A 21,993-nucleotide genomic window follows, 5' to 3' on the forward strand; every position below is an offset into this window, starting at 1 on the left:
CCCATTTCCCGCTGTGATGACTCATTTCGAGAAAAGGAGCGTTTCCAGTCAAAGTATTGCGCAGCTGTTTAGTTGAACGAAAGCGACGTGACAGTGTACAGAGTAGTTGGTGCATACACAACGTGATGTTGCCTTTTCTGATGATGCTGTACATGCATTTCTGAAGAAAGTAAGTGGTCGTTTTTGTTCATTCAGAAGTTATAAATATTTAAATATTTTGTGAAAGGCCAGTTTAAAGTTCCATAAATGCTTAAATGGGAAAGACGGCGTTTTTCCCATTACGGGTTTTTATTGAGTGGTTACAGTAATGTTTCTATTTGGCTTTTTCTCACCTTACAAACATGAGTGTTATGTATGCGGATTTGTAGGTGTTATACCGTATAAGGTGCTCTCTTTAAGTTTATTGTTTTAAATTGAATGTCATTTAGTTATTCTTTGTAGTGTTATGAGTTCTATTTTAGCCTTTTTTAGAATTTAACATAGGCATATCAAATATTATATTAAATAGTTACTAAAATGACTGCGATTAAAAAATATGGTGTGGATTTCAAGATCAGGGTATAGATAAACCAAGAATTTGAAACGTTCAACAATTCCTTACGCAATTTATACGCAACACCAACCTCGCGTCTTCCACTTAACTAACTTTATCAGCAGTAAGAAAAAACGCCCATTGTACACCTGTCCAGTCTCTCTCCAGTGCTGGAACTGTCACACAAGAGAGTCAGCGCATAGAGCACCAAATATGAAATGATCACAAAGTAGATCTGCGATTTTACAATGAAGACGGATTGGAATAATAATAATAATAATAATAAGAAGAAGAAGAAGAAGAAGAAGAAGAAGAAGAAGAAGAAGAAGAAGAAGAAGATAACCGTGTGATGGTGACGCCGGACCCAGACATATAACGTCTAGAATGTAGAAGCACAAAAGAGGGAACTTTAAATACTGAAGGGAGAGGGACTTGTTTGGATAATTGGTCCAGGAGCGAGGGTCTGTTGAATCTGGTGCCTGTGAGAATGTGATGGGTTCAATTTGGGAATGAGATCGTGAAACACTGGGTTTGGGAATGCAACGGCGTTTGCGAGGGAGAGTGTGGGATGTGACCGGTTGCTGTCATCCCTCCCGAACTTTAGTTACAAACTCCATTACATGACTTGATAGGCACCCAATGTAGAGACTTTAGTGTAGGAGTGATAAGCTGCCTGGGTGTGGTGTGAGTTAAGAAGTATGGATGCAGTTTTGGACATATTGGAACTCTTTCAGAAGAGAGATAGGGAGCCCATAGAGTAAAGAGTTGCAGAAATCAAGCCTCTATTACTTTCAAGAACAGTCATAGTGAATTTTGGTTAAACTATTGGTGAGTGTAGGACAACAGATACAGAGATAACATTTGTGCCTGAAATCTGCTGCAATGCTTATTTTACCCACACCCAATATCAAAGAGATAGAAAAAAAATGTGAATGGTGAAATCTGGCAAGATGGTGAAATTAGTCTATTAACTGTGCTCCTGCTTTTACTGTATCACAAGGTGATGTGAAAGAGGAATTGGCAGCATATTTCAAGTGCTGATCATGGGTGAGCTTTGTAGCTGGATTTCTTTAGAATGCATTTTAAATTGTTGACGCAGAAATGTCAAATTTATAAAAGAGACTTCAAGAGACAGAATGAAGAAAATAATGCTTGTTGTGGTTTAAAATGCTTAGAGCGAATAAAAACAAAATGCCGAGCTGACAGAAACCCATAATCCCTACACCTACGGTACATTGTATCACCACAGCATACAATGCCAATAAAATAGTTAATAACACAAGTACACATTTTCATAGTTCATAGTTCTTGACGCTGGTCAGACCGAGAACAACTGCATAATTACAGTTTGAGCAAATTAGCTGTGTATTCCAGCTGATAATAAAATATAACTTCGAAATAATACTGAAAGTAGATCATTGAAAGATGGACAGTTTTTGAAATTTGTAAAACTGATAATATCACGATGGCACATATTTAGCAAGGAATATTCAGCAGAACCTGTTCAGTCTGTTTATTGATGGCCTCCAGTCTCGAGGTACTGTATGCTATTTCCTGGTTTTTCAGTAGCTGATGGGCACGTAAGTAAAAGTACAGTATATGAATTACTACTGCTATGGATTTTTATGGATTGTATGTTTGCTGGGTTTCTTATGGTCAAGAATATATATGCACTAGGTATTTATTTCCTATCTGATAAGGACTGAACCGGAAAGTAGAAATAGAAAAATAGAAATGCAAGGTGGTGTATTGGTGCTAAACAGCCAAGCAGATTGTAACAGAAGTTTTGATCCCAAAGGTATTGAAAATGATCATTTCTGCTCATTGATTCTTGTTTTTTTCCTAAGACATATACAGAAATACACTGAGTTGGAAAATTAAAAGCAGGACTCGAAAGGATGATGCTGGGGTTTTAAACTCTTTGACTACAACATACAGAATATCTCCACTTCTAGAAAGAAAAAGAAAAGAGAGCATGCTGTCAGCAGAGATGCAAATGTGTTAGATAAGATGGCATCAGCACGGGAGCCTAGTTGTTTGAACATGCTAAGTAACAGAGCCATATCATACAATTCAAGGAAAGTGTATAACGGCCTTGTCCTCCTCTGTATCAGTTGGATCCTTTGCAAACAGCCCATATTCTGCCCATTGGGAGTGGAGTGTGTGGCATTTAACAGCATAGCGGTCTGTTCTGATGATCCAATAGGTCATTGGCCATTTGGTTTCTGGGAAGCCTGGCAGTTTCGTGGATGCGTTGACTTTGAGGGCTTTTTTATGTCCTTTTTAGGAAAGTAACAGCGGTGCACATTTCTGAGGCTGTCGCTGGCGGAGACGGGAATGGAAACAATACTGTGCCTTCTGGCTGCTTGTCTCCTGTGGCAGTTCCAGGGCGGACGGTGCCAGAATAAAGGTAACAAACCTTTCATACTGAGGTAGAATTTCCAGGTTGAAATGAGGTCCAGCTTTTAGGGGGTGCAGATAGGCTGTTAAAATAGTCACAGCACAGGGAAAGTAATAGCAGATTTAAAAAGAGAATGGTTTACGCTGAAGCAAAAAGATAATTTATAATAAAAATATAGCTTATCTAAGCATACTGTATATAAATAGTTTAGCTCTACTATATATTGTACATCAACAAAGATAAATCTGTGTAAGATGCTAATGTTAAATACAGCTTAAAACAGAGCTCTTCTCACAGTTGAAAGACGCAGAAGTTAAGAGAGTTTTCAGTCATTGTCGTATACGTATAGAATGCAAAAGTGTAAATATGTATACACATATTTCAGCCCAAACCAGTTCCCATCGTCACAGTCCGTCTGGATCACAGTTATCTTACAGTTTGCTTTTCTCTCTTTCCAACATTTAACCTTCAGTGCAAAGTGTTCTCTGTTTGATTTGGTTTCTGATGACATGTGAAACAGGATCAAAGAAATTGAATACACTGTAAAGCCTAGAAAATTAATTGCTAGATGTTGTCTTCTAGTCTTGGCGATACCATGGCATTTACTGTAATTGTTTATTGGTTATTTAGTAAACTTGACTTTTCAAACACATGCACTGTAGATTAGTGTTTGGCGATTGTTAAGTCAAGGAACTCAAGTTGTAGGCACAACAATTAGCAGGATATGAATTCTGATAATGATTAGCTGAGTTCATTAAAGGAGAAATTGATCAGGGGTGAATTGGCTGCCGAGCTGGTTGTCAATTGCATTTTGCTTCTTTTAAATATCCTCTTCTGTAAATGTGGTTCCGCACTGCATTTTCAAAAATAGTTCATTAGGTCAACTGCTATTCCAGCTAAGATAAACAAGTGTCTATTGCACAGTACTCCACATCTTCATACACTGGCCATGTTAACCTAAAGGATTAAAATGTTCTCTGACTTGAACACTCTTGCTTGTGTGATGACCACTTGGCTTTAATCCTGAAGTAGTCAAAGACCCACCCACACCCCTTAAAGCAATGGACCATGGGAAGCAAAGAATAATTGCCTGGGCTCGGAACTGTCTTCACTTGTTTCTATAATTGTTTTTTTTTGTAAAATATTTGAGGTTCAGACTTACCTCTGTAAGGTAAAAAAAAACAACAAAATAATAATGGCTACTATACAATACAAGAAAAGAAACAAGGTTCCACATAGGCTTAGATCTTTCAACAAAAGGGGTCCTCAGCTAGTGAATGTTCTTGCCAGCCCTCAGGTTGCTCTCTGTGATTGTGGGTTCAAGCCTGGGTCATGTCAGGCTTGCAGTGCTGTTGTTGTGAGGCTGAATAGTCTGAGAAGTGTTAAAAGAGGAGGTGCTCAGAGGAGAAGGTGGGTGGGTCGGAGGAGTCTTTCTCACTCTCCTCTGCGTGTGGTCATCTCGAGCCGAAATAAAAGAAACACAGAACTGGCTATTCCAATTAGTCAGCTATTCAGATATTTTATATTAAAAAAGTGACTGCGCAGTATATATACTGTCAACTTAGTGATTCTAGCACAAGATCTGACTTCTTCAGGTTTTATTGAACTGATTTTTGTTGTTTTTCCAAGTCTTTAAAGCAATCAGTGATTTGTTAATGAACTGCATGTTGAATCCTGTTGAGGATTAGAAGTGATACTGTATAAACAACCTCTTTTCTTCAGTAATATTTTTATATATCAGCTTAGTCCCACGACATAGATCTGCCTCTCAAGCAGCAAAGCCTTCAGGTCATCTCTGCCTTGGCCAGTGGTTTCATTTGCAGCACAAATCTCATAGGCCTCCTCCTCCAGTCTCTCCTTAGATGTAAACCACATTGCTGAATGTGAAGTACAATCGGTTGTTTGTGAGGGAGCCTAGCCTCATCCAGAATGGCCAGGACACACATGCTCACACTAAGGCCCTGAGGTGGCCATGTGCTCCTCTGTCTAGTTACTGCTGTGCTCTGCTTGATTGTCTCGACTTCTGGACGTCTTGTCTTTCAGCCTCAGAGCCCCTCACACCCACTATTACAGAGCTGTACGGTGAGAGCTACTCTCGGACACTGGTGGTCAAGTGGAACATCAGCCCTCTGGGATTTGAGGATGAGCTGAATGTGACCTTTGAGATTCAGGTTGCGAGAACAGAAGACCTCGACGTGCTTCACACTGTGAGTCAAGGAGATATTTTTAATAGGCTTTGCCACTAAAGCTTCACAAAAAATACCCAGCACAGTTTTGAAATAGAGATAATTTTTTCATCATTTGCATTTCTGTTGTTCTTTTTTCACAGTTTTTTAGATTATTTAATTTATGATGTTATTATATACACTATTATAATTTTTTGCAACACTGATACCCTTTGCAGTGCTCTTAACACTACAAAACAAGAGCAACAGTAGGGTAACTGTAGCTGTATCTGTACGCAATACTGTATGTGATACATTCTCTCGTTTTGTTCACACTTTTTTTTCAGGACTGGTACAATGTAATGCTAAAGAAGGGCAAGGCAGTCTTTACTTGGCAGTGGGTTTCTGAGGTGCCCCTGGAGTGTGAAGATCACTCTGTGAGAATAAGGAGTATATTAAATGATACCTATTCCAGCACCTGGAGCTCCTGGGTAAAGCATCAAGGTAAGATTTCTTTTGTCATGAAGTTTGGACAGGTCTAACACATACAGGAGGGACTGAGGAGGTCACTGGCTTGTTGACATGTTAGAAGAGACCTTATTGAAGAAATTTCCTTCTTGAGTGTAAAAGTACCAGCTGTGTTGTTCCTCTTTTCATTTTATCTGATTTCCTCCGAGTCCCGTTTCTCACTAACTGAGATAAAATTCTTCAGATCTTCTGCGAGTTTCCATCTTGCATTGTAAGTAAAACTCACTTAACAGACTTGACCAGAATTTCTTTGTCGAGTGTCAAGTTTTTCTACAAATCAAATGTTATGTTATTTGACAGAACACATTTTCTGTAATAAGCATTCTTGGAAATCCATTTCAAGAACCAGAATGTGGCCAGAGAATGTTATTTCATCATCGTTGCTGTGTGTTTCATTGTAGCCTATAGTGAAGAAAGCGTTTTCTTGTATAGATCAGATGTCAAGTTTAGGAGTAGGAATATTATTTTCCTGTGCGAGTTCCCTGAGTCAAGACTTCACTCCCATGGCAAGCTGTGCTGTGTTTTTAATAAATCCGATCTCTGTCAAACTTTGCAGGCAGTTCTTAAACCTTAAATATACAGTATGTCACATTAATTTGCATAGATTACACTTAGGTAGGTATTAGAGCCCTTGAGATTTCACTGTTTAATCAAGAAAGTGTGCCTTCTGCACTTTTGATTCTACAGTATACATTCCAAAAGCATGATGGCAGCTTCAGTGTAACAATGTCCAAATTCAGTGCTACATGTATATAAAGAAAGAGATACAATGATAGAGAATACAGAGATGTAACATTTTCACGGATATGCTGCTATTTTCAGTAAATGTATTTCGCATTTAGCATGCCTTTTGTAATCACACCAAAGACTTACTGAGGATAATGATCTGTTTTTTATGAACAACCTGCTTTTAGACTGTTATACAGTCAGGTATGCTTACAGAAACAGCACAAACATTAAGAAAAGAGAAAGGTAACACACATACACTCTTGGGTATAGACATTCTCAAGTGTTTACTGCAAATTACAATAAACCCTGTAACTCTACTATTCCCCACATCATGTGCAGTGGAGTCCTACAGTAAATCCAGAATGCTTGGATTAAAACAGTGATTTCAATTGAGGAGATGTCTCTTAAACTACAGTACATAATCATGAACTTTACTTGTGATCAAATAAATTGGTGACGGCATGCATTTATTAAGTTGTTGAGATAATAAGATAGTTTAGGTGAGTAGCTGCGTCAACATGCGTAGGCTGCAAAGGAACAAGTAATAGGTTTATTCCATGCTGAAAAAAAGAAGAAAGAGAACACAACGTTTCGGCCGTGGAGCCTTCTTCAGGTGTGAGAGAGACAGGGCAGTAGGCAAAGGTAAAGTAGCGGGAGAACAAAGGTTGGGAGGGAGGAGGAGTGAGAGGCGGGAGCAGGGGACAGAAAGAGAGGCCAATCAAGAGGTGTGAAGTCAGAATGGGTGCAGAGAGGTGTGAAATGAAACTTCCAATGAATGGAGAAAATTTAAAAGAACAGTAATCTGTCGTTAAGGGAAGGGAGAATGTGTGATCCTAACTGCAGAATAATTTTAGTTTCGGTGGTCTTTCTGCTGTATGAGTTCGGAAAACCATCTTTGAGAACACAGACGGAGAGATTAGAGTGGTCGTGGCCGTCAGAGGTGAAATGAGAAACAATGGGCTTGGAGAGATCTTTAATCTTCACAGCCCTGACGTGTTCTCTGAAGCGGTCTCCGAGTCTCCTTCCTGTTTCTCCAATGTAGATGGCTGGGCATTTACTGCAAGAGATACAGAAAATAAGGTTGCTGGAGGTACAAGATGCTGTCTGGGTGATCCGGAATTGTCCTGAGGGGCCTTGAATGAGTGTGGTGGTGGCTGTGTACTTGCAGGTGATACAGCGAGCTCTGTTGCAAGGGAAAGTGCCTGGTGTGGATGGTTGTTGAGGGCGGTCAAGGGAGCTGTGAACAAGGAGGTTACGCAGATTAGGTGGTCGGCGATATGAGATGATAGGGCGATCAGAAAAGAGGGCCCCAATGGAGGGATCATCCTGTAGGATGGAAAAGTTCTGGTTAATGGTCCTGGGGATAGGAAGTGTGTTAGGGTGGTAAGGAAGCACCAAGGGAATGCGGTTGTTACGGCGGGAGTTCCTGATTGGGTTGATGGTCCGGGGGGTGTTTTTGGCTCGGGCAAGGGCCCTGTCAATCACACTGCTGGGGTATCCTCTGTTGATGAAAAATGAATACATTTCGAGGGCTTGGTTCTCGAAGTCGATGTTGTCGCTGCATAGTCGTCGTAACCTAAGGAACTGTGAAAAAGGAAGAGAGTTTTTAGTGTGGTTAGGGTGAAATGAGCTGTACAGGAGGTAGCTGTGTGAATCCGTGGGTTTGTAATAAACTGAAGTGGACAGTCGGGGGTAGTTGATAGACGAGTGGATGTCTAGAAACGGAAGAGTGGTGGAAGATATGTTAACCGTATATTTGAGGGACGGGTGGAAGTTGGTGAAATGGTGCAGGAAGAACTCAAGCTGATTATCACGGTTAACATTATCAGCATGAGTTCTTCCTGCACCATTTCACGAACTTCCACCCGTCCCTCAAATATACGGTTAACATATCTTCCACCACTCTTCCGTTTCTAGACATCCACTTGTCTATCAACTACCCCCGACTGTCCACTTCAGTTTATTACAAACCCACGGATTCACACAGCTACCTCCTGTACAGCTCATTTCACCCCAACCACACTAAAAACTCTCTTCCTTTTTCACAGTTCCTTAGGTTACGACGACTATGCAGCGACGACATCGACTTCGAGAACCAAGCCCTCGAAATGTATTCATTTTTCATCAACAGAGGATACCCCAGCAGTGTGATTGACAGGGCCCTTGCCCGAGCCAAAAACACCCCCCGGACCATCAACCCGATTAGGAACTCCCGCCGTAACAACCGCATTCCCTTGGTGCTTCCTTACCACCCTAACACACTTTCTATCCCCAGGACCATTAACCAGAATTTTTCCATCCTACAGGATGATCCCTCCATTGGGGCCCTCTTTTCTGATCGCCCTATCATCTCATATCGCCGACCACCTAATCTGCGTAACCTCCTTGTTCACAGCTCCCTTGACAGCCCTCAACAACCATCCACACCAGGCACTTTCCCTTGCAACAGAGCTCGCTGTATCACCTACAAGTACACAGCCACCACCACACTCATTCAAGGCCCCTCAGGACAATTCCGGATCACCCAGACAGCATCTTGTACCTCCAGCAACCTTATTTACTGTATCTCTTGCAGTAAATGCCCAGCCATCTACATTGGAGAAACAGGAAGGAGACTCGGAGACCGCTTCAGAGAACACGTCAGGGCTGTGAAGATTAAAGATCTCTCCAAGCCCATTGTTTCTCATTTCACCTCTGACGGCCACAACCACTCTAATCTCTCTGTCTGTCTTCTCAAAGACGGTTTTCCGAACTCATACAGCAGAAAGACCACCGAAACTAAAATTATTCTGCAGTTAGGATCACACATTCTCCCTTCCCTTAACGACAGATTACTGTTCTTTTACATTTTCTCCATTCATTGGAAGTTTCATTTCACACCTCTCTGCACCCATTCTGACTTCACACCTCTTGATTGGCCTCTCTTTCTGTCCCCTGCTCCCGCCTCTCACTCCTCCTCCCTCCCAACCTTTGTTCTCCCGCTACTTTACCTTTGCCTACTGCCCTGTCTCTCTCACACCTGAAGAAGGCTCCACGGCCGAAACGTTGTGTTCTCTTTCTTCTTTTTTTCAGCATGAGATAATAAGATGCCAATCAAACTTCACTGTGCACTGTATAATCTTGTATTGTGTGTATTAATGTGTTTTATGCTACTGTAGATGTTTTCAGGGAATACAGAATTTATCCAGCTGTTATTCGTGACTAACTATTGCTAGAAAAGAACACCAAATGTAAATTAGAACAATGGGTATCGAAAAAAACACACAGGCCTAAGGTGAAGGAAAAGGAAGGGAGCCTCGTTCTGTAGGTGGAAGGGAGTCTTCATCAGTAGTTAATCTATTAATGAGTACCTTCTTGTTCTAAATTATATCTAACACTGCAACACAGTATTAATGTCTAACTGTTGCCCAAGGAACCTATCCAGCCAGCCAGAAGCGGGAACTGTGAACAGGGAAATATTTTTCACGGATGATATTGCTAGTAGTGGTACCAAATCTCATGGGGTTTCACACCATTCTCACACTTTCCAGTAAGGTTTTTGTCTGTTTTTCTCCTTTCCTTTTCCAAAGGACAACACCAAGGTGATGAACCTGAAATATTTCCATATCAGGAAGTCTTGAAGGAGGGATCAACTGCATATTTCTGCTGCATACCAAGCAAGGGAGCATATGTCACTACAATGAAGTACAATCATAAAGAGTACCCTGTGCTTCCTATCAGCAACAGAACTAAAGCTATCAAAGTGGAAAATCTCCCTCTGACAGGCAAAAATGGAATTTTTGTGACGTGCAACGAACATCATGTTGTCATCTTTGTGAGTTGTAAGTATATCTATATACAGTATATTTATTGCCATTGTTAATACAGACAAATAGGCAAAATGTCAGAACGGAAGGAAATTTCACAAGTTTTAAACTGAACTGCCCTTCAGCTGCATAAGAGGTGATTTAATTTAAAAATGCATTGAAGTGCTGACATGCCTTCTCTTACAGTTCCGCCAGAAAAACCCCAAAATGTAAGATGTGAAACGAGAGACCTAGAGACAGTGAATTGTACATGGCACCCAGGGAAAGACAACCTGTCTCTTAGAAGGAAACAGAAGTACAGCCTTATCACAGGGTGAGTGTGAGTGTCAGACTTACCGATGACTGCCTGAATTGTTAATGCTGGGCAGGCAGCAAAGGAAATCCAGAACTAGTCACACAATGTGGATAACGTGAATGACGAGAAAACAAGAATGTGTTTAAAACAAGAGGTGGTTTTTAAAAGCAATTGCAGGATATCGAGTTATAGAAACTGCTGTTAAAGTTACATTGAACTCTAGAGATTTGAATTAAATTGGATCCCTCTTACAATCTGTATACTAGCATGGGCATATTAAGGATTGTGCAGGCTTCCCTCTGAACGATTCCTCTTACATTCAGGTGCAGAGCACACTGGGGCAGCCTGGTTTGGTCACCTTTAGCCAGTGTCATTATAACAGATCTGTTTCTAATAGGTTTGGAGCAGAACATAGCTCAGAAAGCTTTCACTGAAGTATTCCAGAATCTGAGAGGGTTTTAAAAAGGCCACAAACATTGAATTAAACTCAAGACATAGCAATGAAGGGATATCGATGGAAATGCTTTGCTAGTAGATTCAGCGCAGGAATTTGTGTACAGCTTCACCAAGAGAGTTAGCAGTAAAGGAAAGAAACGTCCTGGCCGTTTTTGTGGAAAAGACCTCACAAGTTAACAACCGGGCTGAAGGGGTAATTTGACATTGTTTTCATGTATCCTAAATTAACAACTTTGTGAGGGCTGATCACAAAGATGCAGTGGATGAAAAATCTACATATGAGTTTTATGTGCAATGTTTGAGTTAACAGAACAATCAAAACAAAGCAATGCTTGAGCGAACAAGCAAGATCTAATTACAAAAAACAATTTGCTTGATTGTAATGAGAAACGGAAGAGATCGGAGAACCAGAGTATTCCACATCAACCTGCTGTCATTAAATACAAAAGGACTCAATCCTTATGTGACATTTTGCAGCTGCCTGGTTATGTCTCAGTGGTACATGCTCCCTTCAGACTACCTGTTAAATAGATATATTTATTTAGTATTAATTAATTTCTGTATTCATTTGGGTGTATGCAGGCCTTTGCCAGAAGATGAAGTTGCGTGCTCCAGCAACTCCTACTGTGCCTTCAAGATTGTTCCTGGGCAACAGCGGTACAACACCACAGTAAAAGTGAAAAACAGGCTGGGTGTAGAGTCTGTAAATCTGACCGTGGACATCACTCACATAGGTGAATATATCCAGTTCTTTGCTCTTCTTGCACTCCAAGGCACTCTGTCCACAGTGACGTCTCATCTTTCCTAAAGGGGCACTTTTGCAAATTCAGAAATAATACCTATTCACTCCATAACAACCCCAAAACATGAAGATGCTTGTATTGGCTACTACTGTAAGTGAAATGTGAATGTTTCATGATTTTTTATAGAGTTCAACAAAGTATGCGCACAGTCTGGTCCCTTTGCCATGCTGCAACAGAAGGAATCTGTTTTATTTCCTCTTTGTGGCCTGATTGCAGGAGACATATCTGGCATCATTGCTGTTTGGATGACAGTCACAGCATGAGTGCCTGGCACTACCTTTGAATATTTTAGTCCCAGACCTTTTCAAAACCAGACATGGTGTACTCAGTTACCCCAGTGCGTTGACACAGAAGTCTTGTCTGTGTGGTGTATTGTGATTCTCAGTAGTGTGAATGCAAAGACGCAAGACTCTTTGAAGCTGCGAAGAACGGAGAATCAGCTGAATGTTACTGCCTCATTGCCTTACCCATGGCTTGTTCTGCGCTGTGGCAAGGCGCATTAAAGAGTTAGTAATGCCATGTTAGCTGAGCAGGAACCAGAATGTGAACAATCCTGGCTGTATTGCCTGGGGAGCTTTGCATTTCCATGTTACTATTTATGGTTTTTTATTCAAACTGTTTTACCCCTTTAATGTTAAACTTTGCAAGCAGTGTAAGCTGTCCTCAATGGACACATCTTTTAAGCAATATATATAATATATATAAATACTTTTATATTTATCTTATTTAAATATTTTTTAAACCTCTTTTTACCTCTTACATTTGGTAAATCTTAGGTTCTTCTTTCTTTGCCAACATGAGCACAGAGATGATGACGATAAAAAGATACTGGCAGTATCGATGAACTTTGTTATTTAAAATAAAAAATGCTCCTTGTAATGTGAGTGAATAACTTCTTTTTCACCCTGACAGTTTTTCCCAAGCCCCCAGTGATACAGTCAACCACTTCCGGACCTAGATCTGTAAACATTTCTTGGACACTGGAAGGCAATTTCTCTGCTTTTGAGCTTCTTTGTCAAGTCATAACAAACAATGGAGATATTCCAACGGTATGTGTTTTTCTTCACCAGGACGAGCCACACCCTAGTGTGTGTTTGTGTTGCATTTGAGTTTGTTCATTTAGATTACCAGGTGTGTGCACTGAACATTACAGCCTGTTTCCTGTCATGACCCAGTTTTATAAAAGGAAAAAAACAAACACAACCACATTCAACAGTTCCACTGCTAAGAACCTGGGGAAGAGATAATGTAGGGTTTCTTGGCTGGGAGTAATTTTCCCCTCCTACCTTTTCATTCCCAGAAATGACTGGAAAATAAAAGTGCTCTCACATAGAAACTGCATGTCAGAACATTGCATTCACTCAGCATGCCAGAACAAAGATTTATTTTAAGGATGGGAGGCTTTGTAAATTAGTCTATAAAATGTGATGTAATAGAATTTCCAGTTGTTGTCATGAGGAATTATTCAAAGTCAGTATGTTTTTAAGGATACTTTGTATATTTAATCATTCTCTCTTTCTGATGCTGAAGAATCACACCCTAGGTGGAAAGCATCTTGGTACTTATGAAGTCTCAGTCGATGGACTGCATCCCTACACAAGGCACAAGGCGCGAGTCCGATGTGCTGCCTCAGAGCACTTCTGGAAGTGGAGTGAATGGAGTGAGCCTCAGGACTTCCAAACTGAAGCTGTTCGTAAGTCTGAATTAAGAGTGATATATTAATATTTATGCAAAGAGCACCACCTTGTTTAATAGTAAAAATGCATGTAACTGACAGTCTGACATACAGAACTGTCGGACAGCACAAATCTGTCTCCCTGTTGTTCCTAGACAAGATATGAATCCAAAAATTACCAAAAACATCAGTGCATCTGCCACTGGTGAATTGCTAACACAGCAAATGTCAAGCTTTTTCTGTTTGCTACATGCGTCCTTCTTCTACCCAATGGAAAACCGTGATCAAAATGTCCTTGTCAGCTCTCAGGTCCTTCATGGTATCATTTTAGACCTGGAGTTTGACTCTTTTGTTACAAATAACTGCATGCCTATGATGTCGTAGTAGTATTGCTTGTCACAGTATTATACACAACATGCCAGTGAAGTCCACTGGATGGTGCTGAAGACTGAGCCATCTTCACAGTTATTGATGTTCCAGAAAGAAAATATATACAGTAGACATCCTTGCCTACTTACTTGCTCAGAATTTCTCACTTGTATCCAAATTCTAGCTGTACTGGTAGGCTGGCTATGTTGCTTCTCCTCCTACTGAATCACACGAGATTCTCAGGATTAGGCATCTGCAGGAATTGATTCAGAAGTTTTTTTTTTTCAACCATCATCTATCCTCTCATCTAATACCCAAATTGGATTTTGATAAGAACAACGCACTTCCATCCAATCATGAAACCACACTTGAATTGACCAGCCCTAGTCACTCCAGGACTGTTTCTACAACTGGTGTGCATCCTGAGTCAATCCAATTCCATTTCTGCCTGCAAAGGTACTTAAGGTCTGTTCTTTAAGCTTTGCTGGAATCAGATAGATTTTGGCTTTGAAAAGTCAGTACTGAATTCTGAACCTGTCAGCCCTTCTTCCTTTCAGGTCCTTCGGTTGCGCCTGATCTCTGGAGGGACATCAAAGATGGTCAGCACGGTCGAAACGTCACTGTTCTGTGGAAGAAGGTAAGCTTCCCCTTACCTAAACAGTCATTTCATCTTCTGCAAGGGGTCTCGTCCTTGCCTGTTGATTTTTGAAACATAATTTGGCCTGCAGTCACCTGGGTAAGACTCAGTCTAGATTGTATGTCTTTGGGATGTGGGAGGAATCCTGAGTGCAGGACCCTGGTGGCTGCAGCTCTACCCCCCAAGCCACTGTGACAAGCATGGGCCTTCAAAAACAACACAAAAAGGTTCTTTGGCTACTGGAGGAGCCAGAAGGAATATCTGTTTGTCTTCATGACAATGCCTTCCTAATCGCTCTGAATGTATTCTTTCAGTATCCTGTCAGCTCTGAGTCCAGGGGATCCATTCGTAGCTACAGTATTACCTGGGAAGTCTCAGGGAGGAATGAACAGGAAGTGGTCAGCAGTGAGGTGACCCAGAAGGAGATTGCCATCAACAAAGACAACTGTACCATAACCGTGAGGGCCAGCAACGCTGCCGGCTCTTCGCCTGTGTCTCGGCTCATCATCCCAGCTGCCAGTTGGAGAGGTGGGTTCTTGTGTTAACAGGGCTGATTTGGAATCAGAGTCGGCTCACTTTGTCCTGCTTCTGTCCCATCTGAAAGGATGCACAAGAGTTGGTTCACATACCGATAATGATTTAGAGACAAATGTTTTATTCTGTAGTTGAAGATAACCATACAGTAGAGAAAATGATTTGTTTTATTTTGTTTTATTGAAAAAAACAGCACACACATTCATTATTTCTGCAGGTGTTCCACTCTTGGTAACAAGCAGTTAACAAAGAAGGAGCTGACAGATTTAACCATACATCTGCATTAGATGGGAAGGACATAATTAAAAGGAACAGTGAAAACAAACCTGACAATGAACTGCTTGCAGGTGGTCCACACTTTTGGAAACAATAATAACTGCTATTTAATCTTTTGGGCTTTGGAGACCAGGTCCTTCACTGGGATTTCCTGCAGAATTCCTGCAGATGACAGATGTATTGTTTAAATGATAGAACGTTCTTTAGCTAACCTGACTGTTCCCCTTTAGATGGAAATCACCCTGAAGTCCAGAAAATCCATGGCAGTCTTGAGGGGTTTTGGATGGAGTTGCAGCGAGACCCCCGTGTGGACTGCGGCTATGCTGTGGAGTGGTGTGAGCTACCCGGAGCGACCCCTTGTGCTTTGGAGTGGAGAAAAATACCTTTCAACACAACATTTGTCCGAATTTCATCAGGTACCAGCAAATAACTTTTTGTTATATAACTTGTTGCGTTTGACATTAAGTAGTTTGCAAGGACTTCATGAGTACTGCTCAAGCATTGCACTCAGTCACTTTGTCATTTGCCCACCTGTGGTTAGTTTCCACAGGAATGCACATCCTATCAGTTACATTTGATTTAGAGAAGGTTACACTATAAAGAAGAGAGGATGGTGGCAAGCAGATGCCTCACACCTCTTGGGTCCTGGATTCGATTTTGGAGTGGAGGCACCATCTGTGTGGAGTTTGCAGATTCACCACAGATTGTGGTGTTTGTATGGGCTTCTTCCGGTAGATTCCTCCCTCTCCCCTGTGTGAGTTTCCTGAAAGTACCTGGCATCCTGTTCGGGGCTTTCTGATAAGGGATGAACAAAGAAAAGCTCAATAAAGAATTAGCCTTTGCATTTGTACAGTGTTTCAGCAATTTTTGTTTTCATCTGGCAGGTATACTATGAATGAAAGTCAGTAGTGTCTTTATGTGTCAAAAATCTATTTTGAAAAAGCAATGTTTTGATGATTTGGAAGGAGAGTGAAGGCAATGGTTCTAAAAATGTTGCTATGCAGGTATTAAAATGCGGTAATGAAATATTTTAAAAGTGTTGCAATGCAGTATTTAATATGTTCTGGGCAATACCTTGCAAGCAGAATTCTGACTTCCCCTGTTAATGCAATACAGTGCTTTTACCTTGTCAGGAATGAAAAATAGCATGATTTTGAATTATGGTCCAGATCTAACGATGACTGACTAAGACTGAACTTTGAAGTTTCCAGGTTTCTAGGACACAGAGATGTTGATTGGCTATACATAAATATTGGAGATATTATTAAGATGACATTAACACTGTGTAGCCTATGCAGCTGGATCCCAGATTCATACTGCTATCGCAGACCTCTAGAGCACGCTGTCCACCCAGGGCAGAATGAGAGTACAGTGCTGGACCCACCCTTTGCTGTGGGGGTGTCTTATGCTCTACATGGTGCTATACAAATGGAAGCAGCTATTAATAAGAACAGCATGTTATGCTATAACACAGGGAAACTCTTCTGTGCTTTTCCCTGCAAAGGATCTTTTTACAAAGGGCATTTCATTACATAATTGTGAAGATTAGCTCAGTTATGACTTCATATCTGCGGTACCATACAAAACACGAAGACTCAGAAGTCATGTAGTAGACAAGGTCATGGTTTCAAAATCATGAATGAGGTGCAGTATGATGTCTGTCTAGCCCTGCTTCCCCTGGAACTCTGATATACAGTCAGAGAGAGTGGAAAAGACCATGTCCTTGTTCAAAGGCCTCCCCTTTCCCCTTTTTGGTTTGGCTTATATTTATAAGAGACATTGTCAGTTCCAGCTTCAGATTTAGACCTGGCTGGCATCACTAACTTTCCATGGTGTTCAACAGGGAAGTTCACAGCGGGACAGCGCTATACATTCAGAGTCTACGGATGCTCATCTGACACATACTGGCTGCTGGAGAGAAAGATGGGCTACACCTCAGAGCTGGGTAAGAGTGGAGCACAGAGGGAATGCAATGTCATACTCAAGCCAGTTTATTTCTGCTGTTCTTACCCCAGCCTTAGAGACTTGAAGTTGACACATCTGGCTGTCCTGTGCTACTGTACATTGCAGTGCCATTGCACACTGTGACCCTTAAGCTCTAACAGCAGGGTGAGCTGTAGGTGATGAATCAGTATGTTCATCATAAATCCAGTGGTCCAAACTCCAAATCCAGTCCCTCTCCCAAAAAAAACTTCTTGTGACTTATTCTTTGGTACCAAAGATGAGCTGAAAAGCGGTGAAATTGGAAATCGTCTGGTGTCTTCCAGATGGAAAACAAGACTGTAGTAGCACAATTCAGTAAAAGCCATGCTTTTGTGTTGCTGAACGAAGGTGCTAGATCTCGTATGTGTCTCTTAGCCCCCAGAGAGCAGCCATCAAACCTTCAGACCTATGTGAGCCACAGCTCTGTGACCCTGATGTGGGACTTCTCTGAAAACAGTGACTACCATCCGGGCTTCATCAGAGGGTACCAGATCCACCTACAAGACAGGGATGCCAATACAAGAAAGGGCCCTCAGACAGGTTTGGTTTCCTGATCAAAGAGAAATTTAAAATCTATTATTGGAACAATAAATATATATGATAAAACTTCCAAGAACATTTACACTGCAGCAAAAATAAATCTAGGAAAGTCATCGTTTCCAGGAGAGCAGCTTGATTTTGAAGGGTTCTATTTGTCATACAACAACATATTTAATAAACCTAATGAAACCTATTATATTCTATTACACAGACTCTTGCCATATTGCTGTACTCCAGGCCTGTTCAGGTATCACAGCAAATACGACAGAGCTCTAAGGTGTTGATTTTGTAGCTTTCCAAACCAATACTGTTTTAAATGTTTAGACCAGGTTTTACAACAAAAGTGTAAACAATACAGTAGCTGTGTTAGTGGTATTATGCAAGTAATTTGACCACAGAAACATTTGAATAATTACAGCCTTTTCTGTCTTCTTTCAGGGTCACAGGTTTTTAATGTTACTAATGCAAGCACAAAGGAGTATACTATTCCTGACCTCTTGGAGAACAGAGAATACACCATTACAGTGGCTGCCTTCACTGCTGCTGGGCTTGGCCCGCAGGCTGTTGTAACTGTCATTACACCTGGAAACCGTGAGTCTCACCGGGTGTAACTAAAGGCACTGGCACGTCAGCTCTTTTAAATATAAACCACCAGGCATCACCAACATACAAAGGAGAACCTGTTAAAAATGTGTAAACTGTGGGATGGGTCATTTGTCATTTCCTCTATTGTTAACCCATGTGTATTTGTTTATTCAGAATGATTGAAGGTGTGAAGTACAAAGTAGTATTTGACAGCCTGAGTCATAGACCATCTCAGTACTGTATATTGTACTGATCCAATGCTGATCGTCAGTTCATTTGTTTATAAAATGGAATGTGCACACAGAGTGATGTATTAATCTGAATTATGATACATTCCAGAAAAAAATCATGCGGTAGGACTTTTATCATAGCTCATCCTATAAGCATGCCCAGTTCCAGTCACGTTTGCTGTTAAGTAAATGGGTAATAGCATTGTTTGAGCTCAGGACACAAACAGGATATAAGACTACCCTATTATGAGAATATAGTTTCTCAAGGGAGATTTTGTTCCCAATACAGTCAGGGCTGGCTGTGGGACAAAAATAAAATCAAATAAATTCACAAAAATTCTAAGTGAATTCGCAATCGAGCAAAACCGAATGTTTATAGCTCTTCAGCCACTCTCACAGACAGATATAAGGGTTACTGAGATGATCCTCCTAATTTCTCAATACAATTTCAGTGATACTGCACAATAAAACAAGTCAGTTATGATACTCAGTGGAATAATAAGAGTTAGGACTGTATTTAAAGTAATTCTGCTGTGTGATACACTGCAGGTGTGTGTAAATCACTCTAGGAGCTTCATGCTTGTATGCAGTATATAATGTAATGAGTTGGGGTGCTAAAATATTTCAGCAAGTAATTCATTAAGTTAAGATAACTCTGGGAGTTGAAGTGTAGTCTGTTTTTTTTGTCTAAATACATTTAAAACATTGTCTGTTTTTCATTTAAGATCTTTAAGAAATGAATGCTGTATCAGTTGGGAGCCCCTTAGCCTGGGGAACAGTGATGGATAGTGAACTTTGAATGTATATTGATCACAAGTTTGTATCACATTTTTTCTAACAGATGTGCAGTTCCTGGTCATTCTGCTGACTTCAGTGCTGGTGTTAGTTCTGCTTGTTGTCGTGTTGTGTGTTTATCTCTGGCCCCACAAAGAGATGTAAGTCACGATGCTGAAAAGAACATGTTCTTTCTCCTTATAACCATGTTAATTCAAAATGTGGTATCTCTTGGCTTCATAGTGCACCACCTTGGCTTTTGACTTTGCAGATTGGACCACCAAACACCCTTTTGCAGTGTATCCATGATCAACAGCATGTCATCAATATTACACATGGAAAAATAAACCTTGCAGTATTCAGAATTAGTTCTTGTGGGTTATATGAACATGATAACAGAAAATTACCTTTGATATTGTATCTTGAGCCTTAAAAACAATTTGGCCATCTTTCTCTCCTGACTACAGATGTACAAATTTCAACTGTTGCAGTTTCATTTTTTTTCCATCAATCGATATTTGATGTGAATATTATGAGTCCTGCCATGCAGCTCTTAAGCACTTTTGCATAGCGGTTTTCTTCCAACACACCAGGATAATGGACAGGCACCATTGAGAATCTAGCCTGGCCCAGGCTGCCCTGAATGAATGCTGGGTTTCAGCAACTCAGAATGCAATGAACACTGTTTTCTCCTGCTGTCAATTTAAACCTGACTAATATTCAGCCAAGATCACTGCTAGTCCCCCCACAGACATGCTCAAGCCCTGAAAGTTATTAAGACACTACTAGTGGAGTGTATTTATCCTGTCAAGCTCATTTTGTCAGGTGTTACAAATTAAGCATAGCTGGCTTATTAGTTGTCTTGGGGTATTCTGTTAGAAGTGTGGACAGTTCTGTGTTAGGATGACTGATAAGCCAAACCGACAGTAGAATATAGTGCAAGTCCAACAAGGTCCAATACTATCCTGTCCAAAAGGTTTCCTGCAGTTCAGGATGGGGAGAATGACCTCCTCTTATTGTAGGTTGTCTAATTCTGACTGCAAGTGTAGGCCCAGCCTCTTGAGCTCCACAAAAACAATCCTACAGGCCCATTCAGGCTCTAACCTCTGCGCTGCATTCCACAGGGTCATGGAAATATTCCTGGATTTCTTCAGGGTGCCCACACCAAAGGACATCAAAGCCCTGCAGTGGGACAACACAATCTATGAGGTTTGTAATTAATACATATTCCCACTTTTAATTTCTACTTTCAAACAGTACTTCCTATTTTGACCTATATTTGATGCGTAAAACACATTTTTGAGCACAACTGTGCCTGTACAGGAGGGTTAGCACCTAATGGGGCATTCCTGTGGTTCTCGGTGAAGGTAATGTTGAAACTCTGGCTGCTCCGGCAACAGTTGAATGAGATCATTGGATCAATTCCTTAGTAAATATCCAGCGGACTAGATGGGCTGAATGTCCTCCTTTTGTGCACTCTGGACAAGCCAGCTCCTCCTAACCCTGGAAATGTTCAGTCAGTTGTGTTCTTCTGCCACGGGAATCCCAGTCAGAATAAGCTAATGACTCAGCCTTCAATCCAAATATATATCTTACTAGCTTCAGTCACTCAGGACCTCTGTTACTCATTTTAAATAGCAATTCCCCCATCTTGATTATAAAAAAAAGCTTAACGAGTTTAAAGAGGATTTTCTTTTGCTATTTGTTTTCACAGACTACCAAAAAACTTCAGGGCTTGACAGCACAGGATTGCCCATGCTGCAAAATCGAGATTGTCGAGACAAAACAGGAAGAGAAGCTGTTGATGCATCTGTCTGCCTCTGAACTTGAAAGCCCCCTCTCTTCCAGCCCCCACACGGTGTGCTCTTACTGCCTGCAGGACACTACAACTGAGCCTGCCCAGACTTCAGAGAATACACCCGGGCAGGGGGAGCTAGTGATTTTCAATAACCTAACATACCTCATAGAAATGCCCCATATGGGGGGTCAGAGCTTCCACAGTGGTCTTCGCACCAGTCAGATACTTGGAGAAACCAGAAGCCAGATCAAATATGACACTGGTGGCTACATTTCAACGGGGGACATACCTCAGTGAAGGTGTGCTTGAATCACACTTTCTTCAAAACCCAGTGCTTCCGGAGAGAAAGCAGTGTTCGCAGATGTACATTTGCACTACTGTTTGATTCCCAGAATCTGTTTTCAAAACCATTGTTTATCTGAGGCAGCTTTGCAGAGATCCCTTTAGGCCCAAAAACAAACTGTATGCCCCATTGTGTCAGCTGCATCTGTCTAATAAAGTCTGTCATTTGCTCTGGCTGCTGATTTCTGAAGTATTGGTAACGTACTACACAGTGTGCTCCAGGCTGCAGAGAGTGTGTAAAAGACAGCCAAACAACCAGTATGGGACATGTGGGTAAATTTCTACTGAGTCTCTGGTCAGCAGAAGTAACAGAGCAAACAGTGAAGTCCATCACGTAAAAGGAACACGCTTAAACGGGCTAGCCGAATGCAGGGACTGAAAAGGCGGGTAATTTCACGTTTGTAACTCAACAGTACTGAAGAGAGAACTGTGAAAATAATGAGCTTGTCATTTTATTTTCACCCAGTTGAAGTAAGCGTTTCCTCTTCTTCAAGATGTGCAGAAATTCTTGTAATAAACATTATATAAAACAGAA

The 21,993-nt window shown here is 41.0% G+C and overlaps 1 protein-coding gene across 1 annotated transcript; it reads left to right on the plus strand.

Annotated features, from left to right (window-relative positions):
• Positions 1-65: 65 nt before the first annotated feature.
• osmr (oncostatin M receptor) lies at positions 66-21,993 on the plus strand. The gene is made up of 18 exons (XM_015340258.2): positions 66-169; positions 2,820-2,942; positions 4,977-5,140; positions 5,446-5,602; positions 9,925-10,176; positions 10,348-10,474; positions 11,495-11,646; positions 12,628-12,764; positions 13,246-13,408; positions 14,317-14,396; positions 14,711-14,924; positions 15,437-15,622; positions 17,050-17,151; positions 17,565-17,729; positions 18,168-18,320; positions 19,386-19,479; positions 20,443-20,527; positions 21,033-21,993. The coding sequence occupies exons 2-18, from the start codon at positions 2,870-2,872 to the stop codon at positions 21,411-21,413; spliced, it is 2,685 nt and encodes an 894-aa protein (XP_015195744.2). The 5' UTR covers positions 66-169; positions 2,820-2,869; the 3' UTR covers positions 21,414-21,993.

The sequence above is a fragment of the Lepisosteus oculatus genome, chromosome 3 (assembly GCF_040954835.1).
Source record: "Lepisosteus oculatus isolate fLepOcu1 chromosome 3, fLepOcu1.hap2, whole genome shotgun sequence".
Lineage (NCBI taxonomy): Eukaryota > Metazoa > Chordata > Actinopteri > Semionotiformes > Lepisosteidae > Lepisosteus > Lepisosteus oculatus.